Below are 13838 nucleotides of genomic sequence, written 5' to 3' on the forward strand. Positions count from 1 at the left end.
GAAGCCCCGACCCGCCTCTGCTGTCTTCGCTTCGAGGCTTCCGATCCGACAGCCACAACAAACGCTTTTCCGCTTCCGGGTGGGGACGGGCATGAAAACGTTTCCCGCTTCTCAGCTCCCCCGGCGGCTGTTCGTTGTTTTGCCCGCTCTTCAATCTCCCTGAGGCCACGTGGGCGATGGAAGGGCTCGGAGCTGCCTGAGCGCGCGCCTGAGGGCCCCCCACCCCATCCCCGGAGGGAACGTTGGCCGGAGCTGGCCCTCACGAGACCCCGAGCGGGTGTCATTCAGGTCCGCTCTTTGCTTTCCCGCGCGAGCCTCCCCGTGAGGCGTTCTCGCGTTTCTGTGGGCGAGGGAAGGGGGGCTTGGCCGCCTATTCAGCTTCGTGTTTTTTTACTTTTATTTTATTTATGTATTTATTTCTATTTGTTTGTTTAGTTTGTCGCTCATGTACAAGATAACGGGAATAAGAATATACATGAATAAGAACACAGGAAATGGGTACAAATAAATGGGTGGAGTAGAACAGGGACCATAGGCATGCTGGTGCACTTATGCACGCCCCCTACTTTTTTATTTATTTACTTATTTAGTTGATCACACATGTACAATATAACAGGAATAAGAATAAACATGAATAATAAAACAGGAAATGGGTACAAATAAATGGGGACAATTGGACAGGGACGTTAGGCACGCTGGGGCGCTTATGCACGCCCCCCTATTAGGAATGGGGAGAGGTCAACAGTAGATAGTTTAAGGTTAAAGTTATGCGGGTTTGAGGATGTAACAACAGAGTCAGGTAGTGCGTTCCAGGCATTGACCACCCTGTTGCTCTTTTTTGTTTGTTTCACTTTCTCTTTCTCCGGTGAAAACATCGGTTCAATCTCTTTCCCCTGACCTAGCTTTCTCCCGCAGCTCATGGGAGTGCAACAACTCAGATCATCCTGGCCCAACAGGGACAGTCATAAAAGGAGGACTTGGAATTGTAGTTGAGGGTGACTTGGTGTAGTGGTTAAGGCATATAGAATACAATAGAATTCTATATTGGCCAAGTGTGATTGGGCACACAAGGAATTTGTCTTTGGTGCATATGCTCTCAGTGTACATAAGATAATAAAAATATTCATCAAGAATAAAAAGATACAACACTTAGTGATAGTCAAGGTTACTAATAAGCTATTAAATCGTACTAGGAAACAAATAAAAACATAAGTTGAAAGATACAAGCAACATGGTTATAGTTATAAGTGTGGAGAGATAGATACTAGGAGGGAAGAGAAGAAGAATAGTAATACATTCTTAGCATTTGGGAAAAACTGTCCTTGTGTCCAGTTGTTCTGGGTGTAGTGCTCTATAGCGTCGGTTTGAGGATAGAAGTTGAAACAACTTAGGTTAAGAATGTGAGAGGTCTGTAGATATTTTCACATAAGACTTGTGCAGTATACAGATCCTCAATGGAAGGCAGGTTGGTAGCAATTGTTTTTTCTGCAGTTCTAATTATCCATTGAAGTCTATGTTTGTCTTGTTTGATTGCACAGCCAAACCAGACAGATATGGAGGTGCAGATGGCAGACTCAATAATTCCTCTGTGGAACTGAATCAGCAGCCACCCGGCAACCCCCCTTTCCAGCCAGGCAGAGCGCCCCTCACTGACCCAGTGATATCCCAAAGGCGCTAAACCGCATGGTTCTCTGCCCTCTCCCCACCTCCCGCAGCTTGGTGCATTCGGGATATCCTTAGGTCAGTGCATGGTGCTCTGCCCGCCTGGCAAGGGAGGTTGCACAAGGGCCTGTTCCATCCCCAGCTCGTGTGTCTCCCAGCCTCACCATGCTGTGGCCCAGCTCTTCCTGCAGGGCCAGGCAATGGCTGCGGCGCTCCGAGCATAACCTATTCTCTGGCTTCCAAACTCCAGAGATTCGCAGCCGAGTCTTGCGGCCGCTCTGGGAGTACACTCTATGGTTGTGGACTGGCTGCCGGTAGAGCGTACTCCCAGAGTGTACAACCATAGAGTATATTCCCAGAGTGGCAACTTCTGGAAGGCTTGGCATCCTACCTCCGTGCTTTGGAAGCCACAGAAAAAGCCATGCAGTGGCAGCAGGTGGCAGCAGCAGCGGAGATTCCCTGGCTCTGCAGGGAGAGTTAGGCAAGGGCATGGTGAGGCTGGGAAGCGCTCGAGCGGGGAGCTGAAAGACTGCTTGTGCAATCCCCCTCTCCAGCCATGCAGAGCCCCATTCACTGACCTAGGGGCATTCCAAAGGCGCCAAGCCGCGGGAGCTGGAGGGTGGTGAACAGGTGCTCTCGTGGCTTGGCAATACCCCTCAGTCAGTGAATGGTGCTGTGCCTGGCTGGAAAGGGGGTTTGCTGGGCGGCTGCTCAGCTGCTGCAACAGCGCAACATAGCCATTCGACCCTGAGGCTGTGCCCGAATCTTCGGGAGTCCACTCGCAAGAGAGCAACCACCCGGCAACGGGCACAGCACCGCTCACTGACCTAGCAGTATCCCAAAGGCGGCAAGCAATGCGAGCCTTTGCCCCACCCCACCCGTTCCTGTGGCTTGGCGCCTTCGGGATACTGCTTGATCGGTGAGTGGTGCTCTGCCTGGCCAGAAGGGGGGTTGTCCAGGGGGCTTATTTTCAGGGGAGGGTTTACATTTTTGCCCACCCGAAAAATGTGGCATGGCCTTATTATCAGGACATGTTGTATTTTCGGGGAAACACGGTAGTTGAGTAATGAAATATCTGCAAGAAAACAAGCAAGCTCAAAGAGCAGCAAGGATCCCTCACTCAAAATATGTGTTTATGAAATTTTCTTGAGAAATAAGTAGATTGTATTGAAGTAACTCATTCAGAAATGTTTGAAGCAATCCATACATTTTCCACAGTAAGCATGCTTTACTTTCCTCATCCCATGCTTTATTTTCCTCCCATTCTCCTCCTACTCTGATAACTAGATTTTACTTGCTTTATCAATTCTGCTTTGTCTCCCCCCTCTGTTCCATAATCTGCCTTGATTGAATTTTAGATTGAATTCACATCTTCTCATGGAATCATATGTATGTCAGGATTTATTCAGCAAACTACAATTTATAGATTTTCATAATCCCTGGAATTGAATAACCATACAAATCAAACTCACTAACTTCACATAGTATGCTAAATCAAAATTAGATAACCTGTTTTAAGATTAAGTGTGCTTTGCAAACCCAATCTCAGATTATCTGAGCTTTAGGCAAGTGATGTCTCTTGTCTCTTATTCTGCCAAATATACAAATACAACATACTGACCATTTGAATGAAAGTTTCATATTAATACATAGCACTTGGGATTTATTTATCTACTTTTATGCCTAAGTACTTAGCCCAGAAAACATTCTTTTTATTAATCAAAACAATAAGTATATGCTTTTCAGTGCCATCACTTTTGCAGTCTTTTTGTTCAGGTCACTTGGTCCATACTTTTCTCATTTATTTGGCTTCTTCTGACCCTTTTGATCTCAACTATCATTATGACCATGTCTTTGCTTCCCCATTTTGTTTTGGATTTGTAGAACTTCTGTCTTAGAACAGAAATCCTTTAAAAAAGCTATTCTCTTACTAAAATTACCAGAGGACCTGCAGAGAGGGGCAGCCAAACCAGAGCTTACCTTGCTATCTTAAATTCTCGTGTTTCTCTGAGAGAAAAATCAATCTGATACTACACTTCCTTTGTAGATTGGATTTCTGCCCAACAAGCCTTCCATCAACCAACAGAACTTTAACAGGATCCTTTAAAGAGTTGGATTGCTAATTACAACCTCAAAGATGCTCACATTTATACAAATTGTATCATTATATATATAAAAAAGGTTCTTAACAATTGAGGTAAAAATCTAGGGTTGTCTGTTCTCTAGAATCTTATCAAATAACCAGAAATAATAATCCCTTAGAAACTGTGTAGTAGGTAAATTTTTTAAATATGTATTTTTTAAATTTTATTTTAATGATTTAATTTATATGAAATGGGTTATGATATGGGTGAAAATACTTTCCTGTTTGAAGAACAGTCAACTTAGTGAAAAGATGTTTTACTAGCTCAAAGATTTTAAATGGATTAATTCAGTTAAGTTCTTACGTTTTGTTGTTAACCTACAAATTTTGATTTTATAAACTTAGGTTCATATTGGATGTACATTCACAACATCTTGGTTGAACCATGAGTCTTGCAATTCATGAACTGCTGACTTGCTGTCATCAGCTTGGAAGTGACAAAGCTATGGAAAGAAAGGTAAGCTTAATTCCTTTTTAAAAATATGACATTGTGGTAATGGAGTATTATATATTTTTTGTGTTTCTGTACAAATGCAGAAAGAAATTGAGAAGTTCAAGCGTCTTATCTGTGATCCGGAAACAGTTCAGCAGCTGGATCGTAATTCTGATTCCAAACTTGGAAAACAGATGAACTGGGATGCTGTATTCAGGTAAGATATTTATTGTATATCAAAACAAACAGCCCCTCTCTCCGGCTCTTATAAATAAATAATAAAATAATAGAGTTGGAAGCAATCATTTAGACCACTTTGGCCAGAATTCAAAGGTTATTGACAACAATAGTTTTATAACCTATCTTGATCCCTCAGTTTTCTTAGTCTCATTCCCTAGTTGCCTAGATCTTTATTGCCAATACTTTTTTTTGCCAATGCTATGTATTAAACTATACTTCACCCTGAAAAATGTGGTGCAATGTGAGTAAGACACTTATTTCATGTGTAATTAGTTATCCAGGTGGATTTGTTATTTTGCCAAAGTGCAGGCAGTGGAGAATTACATGGCACTTTGATAGTAAAGGAGCTGACAGTATTGGACAATAATGTATACTGAAATATGTGATTGCTTTTTGTCTAAATAGTTTGTGCAATTATTGACAGTATCTTTTTATTGTTTTTCAAGGCTTTTGCAGAAATATATTCAAAAAGAGGCTGAGAGTATCAAACTAGCAAAACCAACTACCTCTGCATCAACCCAAGCAACAAGAGAGAAAAAGATGAAACAGATCAGTAGTTTGGTTAAGTATTTCATCATGTGTGCCAATAAAAGTGAGTATCTTGTAAAAATACTTAAGGCTTTAAAGAGTTGTTGAAACAATATCTGTCCAATAATAAATAATGGAGATTGCGTCAGTTGTAATGATTTACACTTGTTTATATTTTACTTCAGACTGTTAATTGCATTGAGCATCATGTTGGTAGTAAGATGTTATAATGAAAATCCTGTGGATAAAAAGTTGGTGTAATAAATGAAAAATGCTTGGCTTTTTGGCAATTGGGAGCTGCTCCACTTTTTTAACCTTGGTAAAATATAGTTTTGCAGGAGGATTGGTGGCAATAATTGGCAGGAATATAATTTGTAATTGTTATTAAAATAAAATTCAAATTGATTTTGCATTCTGTATTCTCAGTTTGGAGAATTGGAATATCTAGATTGCCCTTTATTTGTTTTTAAGATAAAATATTAACCATTTTAAAAATATTAATACAATTAAATTAGGAAATCAAGAATTATACTGTACTGTTGCAAAGGTTCAAAAGATACACAGGTTGCAAAAATTATTGTTTTATTTTGTTTGGGGAATAGGAATAGATTTTGGACATGATTTCATATTTCAATTCCATGAAATATTATGCACCTAAATTATACACCTATAATTTGTAATTATATAATTTATAATTATACATCTAAAGAACATTATTCTTTAAAGCTTTGCAGATATAGTGAATCTTTTCTGACCCAACTTGCAAATATACTATTTCTGTTTTGCTAAAAGCTCAACTATATCTTTTGTTTCTACACAGGAGCCCCCAGAATAAAATGTCAAGAGCTTCTGGATTATGTAATTGAAACAATAAATGAGTCATCAAGATATGCTATTTATGGGGCCGATTGTAATAGCATATTACTTAAGGACGTTCTCAAAGTGAGGAAATATTGGTGTGAAATATCTCCACAACAGTGGTCAGGTTTGTAGATGTGGCTCTTGTTTAATGTTGACTGGACTTGTGCAAATACTTAGGAACAAGTGCTCCTGAACTTATATAATTCTTCCTTAGTAGCCCAGAAAAAAATATAGTTCTGTGTCCTATCAAATAAAACAGGACTGCTTCAATTGAAACTAGTCAGGATTACTGTCAAGATCTTAAATAGCATTCAGTGGGAGATAACACCTGGAGCCTTCTCAGGAAATAAACAGTTGTCTCAAAGGTTATCAGATGGTTGACAATGCTTGGACTTCTAGTAATGCCTTTTCTGCAATTTTTGCAAATTTCTCATTTATTAGTGTATGTTAGTGGTCATAGATGTCATAAGGGTAGGAAAAGATGGAGTCCTCAAAGTCCAAGGCTGAAGAAACGAATCCAAGGGTTGGGCAGTGGTGGGTTCCGGATCCCATTCCAACCGCTACGGTTGGAATAGGCCTGGCGTCACCTACATGGACGCGTGCAGCGCGCGCATGTGTTGTAGCTGCCAGTGACTTCCGCAAGCCTCCGCAACGCTCCAGCTGCTTGGTGGAGCATCGCACAGGTGCAGTATGCGCCATGCGCTTGCACGGAAGCACCAAAGGCTTTAAAGGACAGGTAAGGAACTCGGGCGAGCAGGTGGGCCCTCCGGAGTATCGGAACGGAACGATACCCGGTGCTCTGGGCAGGCTCCGGTATGCCCGTACCGGGGCATACCACCTGCAATCCACCACTGGCGCTGGGCTGATCTCTTATCCCATTTGAGGCAATATGATTTTGACTTCCATAAAGTACTATTGAGTTATCACTAACATATAGAGGACAAAGTTTGTATATTATGACTGCATAACTTATTGTTTGGGGGAGATGAATTTTCTACCAATCAAAACCACAATCTGTCCCCACCCGGATGATGAATGAATGTTGTGTACTATTTTACTCTCATGTATTGTTTTATGTTTATTGTTTTGTACCCCCCCTCCCTATTTTATGTAAGCCGCCCTGAGTCCCCTCAGGGAAAAGGGCGGTCTATAAATGTTAATCAAATCCAAATCCAAATCCAAAAACAGAATACCTATCGTCTGTTAATTGTCTCTGTCACTGAATGACATTCTTTTCCAGCTCATATTTTTATACTTTCTGAGAGTTCAGCTTAATTTGATTTATTAAATTAATAAATATTGCTCAGATGTTATTAATTTATAAGTTACACCTAAAGTTACATTTAATATGATACTTGGGTAAGTGCAACTATTCCTATTCAAAGTAGGAAAAGTGCTTTGGTAGTATCAAGGACAGAGTCTCTATGCCTTCAGAGGCTCTTGAAAGTTGTATATACTTTTTTTTGTTTTGGATCCAAAGAATTTCACATCCAAAGCAACTGTGTTTTCTTGTTAACAAACTTTTCTTGTTAATCAGATTTTAATCTGGTTTTATTAATTGAACTGACTTTATTATAACTCAGAAAAGTATTCCTTTGCTCAAATAAAGGTTGCTGGGTGTGCTACTTCCTAAAATTCCTTTCAAACAACCAAAATATGTATGGTCCCGAATTATAGTACCATTGCGGTGTCACTAGATCTGTTCCTGTAACTCCTAGAGTTCTAAATATAAATAAAATGCAACTCATTTAAAAGAAATCCAACTCTGCAATACAAGAATGAATAGCTGAAAGCATGCAAAATGTTTATGTGTCAATTATTTATAATCTCTTTAATGAATTTGATTGCTCCTCTAGATCTTCAAAATCTGTACTTTAAATTATTTCTCAATCCTTCTGGAGATGTTAACAAAGTTTTGGTGGCTAGAATAATCTATACATTAACTAGAGGCCTCTGTTTCCAAACTAACAAGTTCAATTCAGATATTTTGAACGTCTTCTCAAAAGCTGTACATCGTGCAAGGTAAATAGCATTTTCTTTGCTGAATTAAATTTGAATATAAAATGATAACTGACTAAACATCTTTTGAACTTAATTTTCCATTAATCTGATAACTACTGAGCTCATTTTAACATTTAAATATTTTCTGTATCATTCTGATAGGACAAATGTTTCCAGTTTTTGTAACTAGTTTTTTCTCTCCTATTTTTATTGTGGCTAAATTTAAAATTAAAAAATTGGAACTCTTTATGAAATAAAATGTCTTTAAAGTTTGCTTCTACTCATGAAGAATTGTAGCTTTGATACCTGCTTGGTCCAGTGAAGTAGTTTATAAAAGGCTGCTTCTGAATTCAGGATGTATTATAATTTCTGTTTGATCTTTTCTGAAAGGTAGAATGTATTACAGTTAGTGAGTTCTGTAGTCATAATCTATAGACACCTTTCTTTTCCTGACAATAAAAAGTGACTAGACAGATGTGGAATTATTTGAAATTGCTGATCTATCAGTAGCAGTTTTCAATAACTAATATTTTCTAAAGTTTTATGGTGTGCATGACACCTTTGGATCTTGATAATGCTGCTTTTATAGTAATAATTGTCAAGGCGTATGCTACTATAGAGAAAGGAAAACAAACAAATAAAATAAATTGTAGTTCTAAGCTTAATCATAGATCCTAAGATTGGATTGCTTAGCGTCTGATAAAAATATGCTTTATTTCTATTATAGGCAAGAAAGAAACCTTGCAGGCCTCGAACACATGTTTGCAGCCATTAATGTGTTTCTCCCCATTTATGCAATGAATTACCGCATGCATGTTTGCAAAACAGGAGAGGAAATTCTATCAACTGTGCTTTTTATATGGGCTCAGTACAAACCAAAAGATGCTTTGAAGAAGCAGATCATTCAATTTGTTCAGTTTCAGATTTGTGTTCATCATCCAAATGGAGCTAAAACTCAGGAAGAAGGTACATGGAAAGCTTTGAAATAACAAAGGGCTTTATGTAATTTTTGTATTTTGTCACTGAAAATGTTTCAGAAGATTCTGGGTCAACCTATTCAATTTGTTTGGTGGGCCTGATCAATGTTTTGTAAAAGAGATAATCAGGAAATCATCAGATTAAAATGGAAATTATTCTGGAAAAAGATAATGCAAACCATCTATGCAGTGATCTGTCTTTCTCTCTTTCTAAGTCCCTATAGCAAGATTTTGGAAGTGGCTTGCCATTGCCTACTTCCTAGGAATGAGAGACAGTGACTGGCCCAAGGCCACCTAGCTGGCTTCATGTCTAAGGCACAACTAAAATTCATGATCTCCCATTCTTTAGCTTGATGCTTTAACCGTTACACCGAAAGGGCTCTCTCTACATTTAATTACCAGTAATCCAGCATGATCCAGAATTGATCTGGGATTGTGTATCTATTTGCATATGTCATAATTTTTTATAGTATTGCTTGCTTAAGTATTTAAGTTTTTGTTTAATCATTTTAACAGACATATGTGTTGCTAATTAATAATGAACTCTTAAATTCATATCTTTTCTTTTACAAAATTATTTTTTTCTAACTCTTGTACAAACAGGAGCATACAGCTCAACAAAATGGCAACATACTTTATACAACCTGTATGATCTGTTAGCTAATGAGATAACTCTTATTAGCAACCGAGGAAAATATTCTTCAGGCTCTCACAGTATTGTTCTAAAGGACAACCTGGTTGAGTTAATGGCTGATTCTTGTCACCAGGTAAGTTGCCACTATACTGTCATATGGTTGTTCTAAGTTGGGTTGTTGTGTAACCTAACAGAGTACCACCCCAGGGCAGTGCAAAGGAGACCTGTCTGCTTGATCTTCATAGTCAGTTTTCTTAACTGATTAAAAAGAAAATTCTTCCAGAGTTCCAGGGGATGTGGCTGATGATATTCCGTTGTTAACAAGAGCTGACATTATCAGCTTTTTTAAAAAAAACTGGAAGGTTTTAAGGAGCAAAATTGATTTGTTAAGCCTCATGGAAACTTAATAATACACATTCTTTCTTTAATTTACTGCAAACTTATAGCAAACCATAAGAATTTAAATTTGCCAGTATGATCTGAAATTATTCTAGTTTTTGTTTTGGAGATGGGGTTTACCTTGTGGCAATGGATTGACTATTTCATGGTCTTAATATATATTTTTTGTACTACACATCAGTTGTAAAATATGTAGCAGTATTTCTCTTTAATTCTTTAAATATCTTTTTTTTAAAATAAGGTGTTTACTGAAGGCACCAAAGTCTTAGAGGTAACCCAGTCATATGGAGTTACTCAGCAAGAAGATGGAAGTGGAGAAGGGCCATCCAAACGTAGAAGAATTGAATTAGGATGGGAAGTGATTCAAGAACACTTGCAAAAATCGCAGAATAATTTTGATGTCATACCCTGGTAAATGAAAATGAAAGAAAAACAGTGTGGTTTATTTCTGAAACGTGTCTATTATTAGTGTCCTCTTAATAATCTTTGGTGTTCTGTTTTCAAGGCTGCAGATTACCACCAGATTAGTATCCAAGTACCCAAGGAGCCTTCCTGACAATGAGCTGACTAATTTACTTAATATACTTTACCAATTATTACTTCAGCAACGTCGAGGAGAACGGACCCCTTATGTATTAAGATGTCTTAAAGAGGTTGCTCTGTGTCAAAGCCAAAAAACAGACCTCAGTATCACACAGAAGTTTGAACTGCAGCGAACATGGTCCAGAATTTGGTCTTTGGTAGATCGAAGTCTAAACCTTCGACAAACTGAAATGGAAAGCTTTGAATTGCTTGGAGTCCTATTCCAAAGAAATTTAATAACAATGGACAAGGAAATTTGGAGGATATTTGCAGGTTCTGTATGCAAGCCATCAAGGTAAAATGAAACTTTTTGATACTCTATGATTAATTGTATGTTAATTGTAAAGGAGTAATCTAGCATTAGTAACTCATGTCCTCCAGCGATTTCGACTCTTTTAGTTCTGGCCAATGATGAAACATTATGTCAGTTGTTACAAACATGTAACATGATTAAATGGTCTGCCCTTGCACTACAAACACTAAAAATTTAATTAAAATGTCTACATTTTATATTTAGTAAATTATTTTCAATCATAAGTCCTGTTTAGCATAAGTAGTGGTACAAATGGAGGAGAATGATTTTAGCATTGTTGTAACTTCTACCAGCCATCTTTGAATAATAAGTGTGTTCTCATCTGGTGTTCTGAATAATTTGGGTATCTAACCATACTTTATTTATTTATCAAATATGTTTTTAATTAGACTTTAAAATTCTACTTACCATTCCAATTTTGACTGGTGAAATCTTGATTAAACGTGATGTAGTTTTGGTCATGGGGAGAAAAATATTGGAGACTAAATTCCCCACACTGGTGACGTTATATGAATATTAGAGCTGTAAATCAAGTGCTTGTACTTACTGTTATTATTTGATAGTTTTGCTGTACAGTGTTTAGCATCAGCAATGACAGCTTTGGAAATACCAGAAACTTTGAAAACTGGACCATTTCAGAATGATTGGGAAGGAAATGCAACTTGTACACTGAAAGAACGAATTGTAAAATGGCTTCTCCTTGTGGAAGAAGTTATGGAAGACAGCATGGAACTCCCTCCAGTTTTGTGCAGGTATGGACAGGAAATCAAGTCACCTAAAAGAATTAGTTGTTCATTGGAGGAAATCAAAATTTTCTATGTTTGTTTTTAATTTCACTTTGGTAAGTGAGTTAAGAGCATTACTTTGCTGAAATTTCATAGTGGGTTAGAATTTAAATCACCTTGCCTTAAAATGTTCTTAGTTTTAAGAACTTGTAACAAATAATTGGTTTGAAGTCAAGTTTACAAAAGTACAGTAATAACAAATCACATTTTAATGAGAACTTTTAGCAGAGCAAACTTATCTCACAACAGTTTGATTTCTATATTATTATGTAGTTAAATGGCATGCAAATACATAGTGTTTTAGGAAGATTATATAATATTTTCCACTTGTAACAAAATATCCAATCATATTGAGGAAAATGTCTATAACTGCAAAAGACAGGTCCCAGGATTTAGATTTCTTCTTTAGCTCTTGTCCTGGAAAATGTCACTTCAGTTCCACCCTACCCTAAACAGGAAATAGTGGGCGACTTCCACCTCCTACCACTGTTTTTACTTTTACTTTTTCATTTTCATTTGGTTTAGTATTTTGTAAACTTTTAGCAATTGGTATCCTTTTTCTTTTCTTCTGCGTAACTGAAAAGCACATTGTATTGTATCACAGTCTACACAGATAAAAGGATATAATGTGTTTCAAGTGTAGGAGGCTGACAATAGTCTATTGAAATGGTCACTGGGACATTTATTACTCATGCAAAAAAAATCAAGTATGTTTAGAAACTTGATGCCCACATTTGTTGAGTGTAACCCTTTCCTGATTATCCAGCAAAAAAGAAAGGATATTTTTAACTCATTGTAACCTAATAGCATCTCATATCTAGATAAATATTTGTCTAGTGGAACTAAATCTTGCCCCTTGGTCCTTATTCAGTTATTTTCAGCTTTTCATAATATGATGGACATCACTTCAGGATTTTTTTTTCAATAACTGCTTCCTTGAGTTCTTGTAAACTCCTATTTGTGTCACCTGTCATTTAACCACCTTGTCTTCTTTTGGCCTCTGATGAATTTTTCCAAACATCATGGAACTCTTGAATTTCTCTTGTCTTCATATAATGCAGCAGTCTCCAACTTTTGCAGCTTGGCTGGCTTGGGGGGGGGGGAGAAGGGGAATTGGGCCACGCGAGCGGTGGAGCTGCACATGCATGCACGCCAGCCTTGTTCTGAATAGACCATGGCCTGGTAGTGTGCCTCAGCCCAGAGGTTGGGGACCCCTAATATAATGTATAAAAATATTTTAACTTCACTAATTGTGAAGTTAAAATCTGTTCCTTCCAATAGCAAATGGGTTGTTCTATAAAAGATTGTTCTATGAAAGATTTTGCTGGGGATGATGGAAGTACTAGACGAGGTGGGCAAATAAGTCAAACAAACAAGTACTTCCTACAAATACTTGATGCACAGTGAAAAATTAGACTTTCATGTGCATCTTCTGTTGAATCTATTAACACTCCAGTATTCAAACATGAAATAATTCCGTTTTTGTTGTTTTTTTTTTTTGTTTTTTTCAGTGACTTTCCTAATCTAGAATTACAGAAAATCCTTGTAAGTCTGACTATGAAAAGTTGTAGAGCAGCAATGGCATTTTTCAACAATGCACCAGAATGGTAAGTTTTTTAAAAATTAATGAAGGCATTTTTCTATCTCTGTAGGTTGGAGATGTCTGCTTTAGGCACTACCTCACACCAGTTGTCTGCTATTTAGCTCGTCTCTGTTCTAGATACATTGCTCTAAAATACGATGTTTAAATACTGTATGATGTGTCATACAAGCCATAGGGATCAAACTTTGGACCATAAAAGCTATTTTAGATGTAAAATTAAAAGCCAGCGAGCCCCATTATGAATAAGTGTCTTTGTCTTCTGAGTCATTAGTATTCTTTGTACTTTTGCCTTGGTCACCTTCTTTGCATATACTTTGCACGCCTTTTAATACACAGTACAGGCAGTCCTTGACTTTTGACCACAGTTAAACCCAAATTTTCCATTGCTAAGCAAGACAGTTATTAAGTGGATTGCCCCCCCCCCATTTTACGACCTTTCTTGCCACAGTTGTGAAGTGAAACACTGCAGTTTTAAAGTTAGTAACACAGTTGTTAACTTGTCAAAGGATCACAATAGGTGTTCGCATGACCCAAGGACACTGCAACCATCATAAATACATGCCAGTTGCTAAAGGTCTGAATTTTGATCATGTGACTATGGAGTTTCTGAAACATACGTGTGATAAATGGTTATAAGTCATCTTTTTCAGTGCTGTTGTAACTTCAAACTGTTACTA

The 13838-nt window shown here is 37.7% G+C and overlaps 1 protein-coding gene across 1 annotated transcript in view; it reads left to right on the plus strand.

The window, feature by feature from the left end:
• Positions 1-172: 172 nt before the first annotated feature.
• The window catches only part of ATM (ATM serine/threonine kinase), a 67000-nt gene continuing 53334 nt past the window's right edge, over positions 173-13838 (plus strand). The window contains exons 1-12 of the mRNA XM_087721184.1: positions 173-288; positions 4151-4262; positions 4343-4455; positions 4925-5070; positions 5827-5991; positions 7724-7889; positions 8596-8834; positions 9449-9612; positions 10120-10289; positions 10384-10755; positions 11337-11525; positions 13070-13165. Of these exons, the coding sequence (XP_087577310.1) occupies positions 4191-4262; positions 4343-4455; positions 4925-5070; positions 5827-5991; positions 7724-7889; positions 8596-8834; positions 9449-9612; positions 10120-10289; positions 10384-10755; positions 11337-11525; positions 13070-13165 (1892 nt within the window). The 5' untranslated portion in view covers positions 173-288; positions 4151-4190. The remainder of the gene's footprint in view (positions 289-4150; positions 4263-4342; positions 4456-4924; positions 5071-5826; positions 5992-7723; positions 7890-8595; positions 8835-9448; positions 9613-10119; positions 10290-10383; positions 10756-11336; positions 11526-13069; positions 13166-13838) is intronic.

This window comes from Thamnophis sirtalis, unplaced genomic scaffold (genome assembly GCF_051295495.1).
Source record: "Thamnophis sirtalis isolate CommonGarterSnake01/CBP01778 unplaced genomic scaffold, rThaSir2_p1.2 scaffold_8, whole genome shotgun sequence".
NCBI classification, from domain to species: domain Eukaryota; kingdom Metazoa; phylum Chordata; class Lepidosauria; order Squamata; family Natricidae; genus Thamnophis; species Thamnophis sirtalis.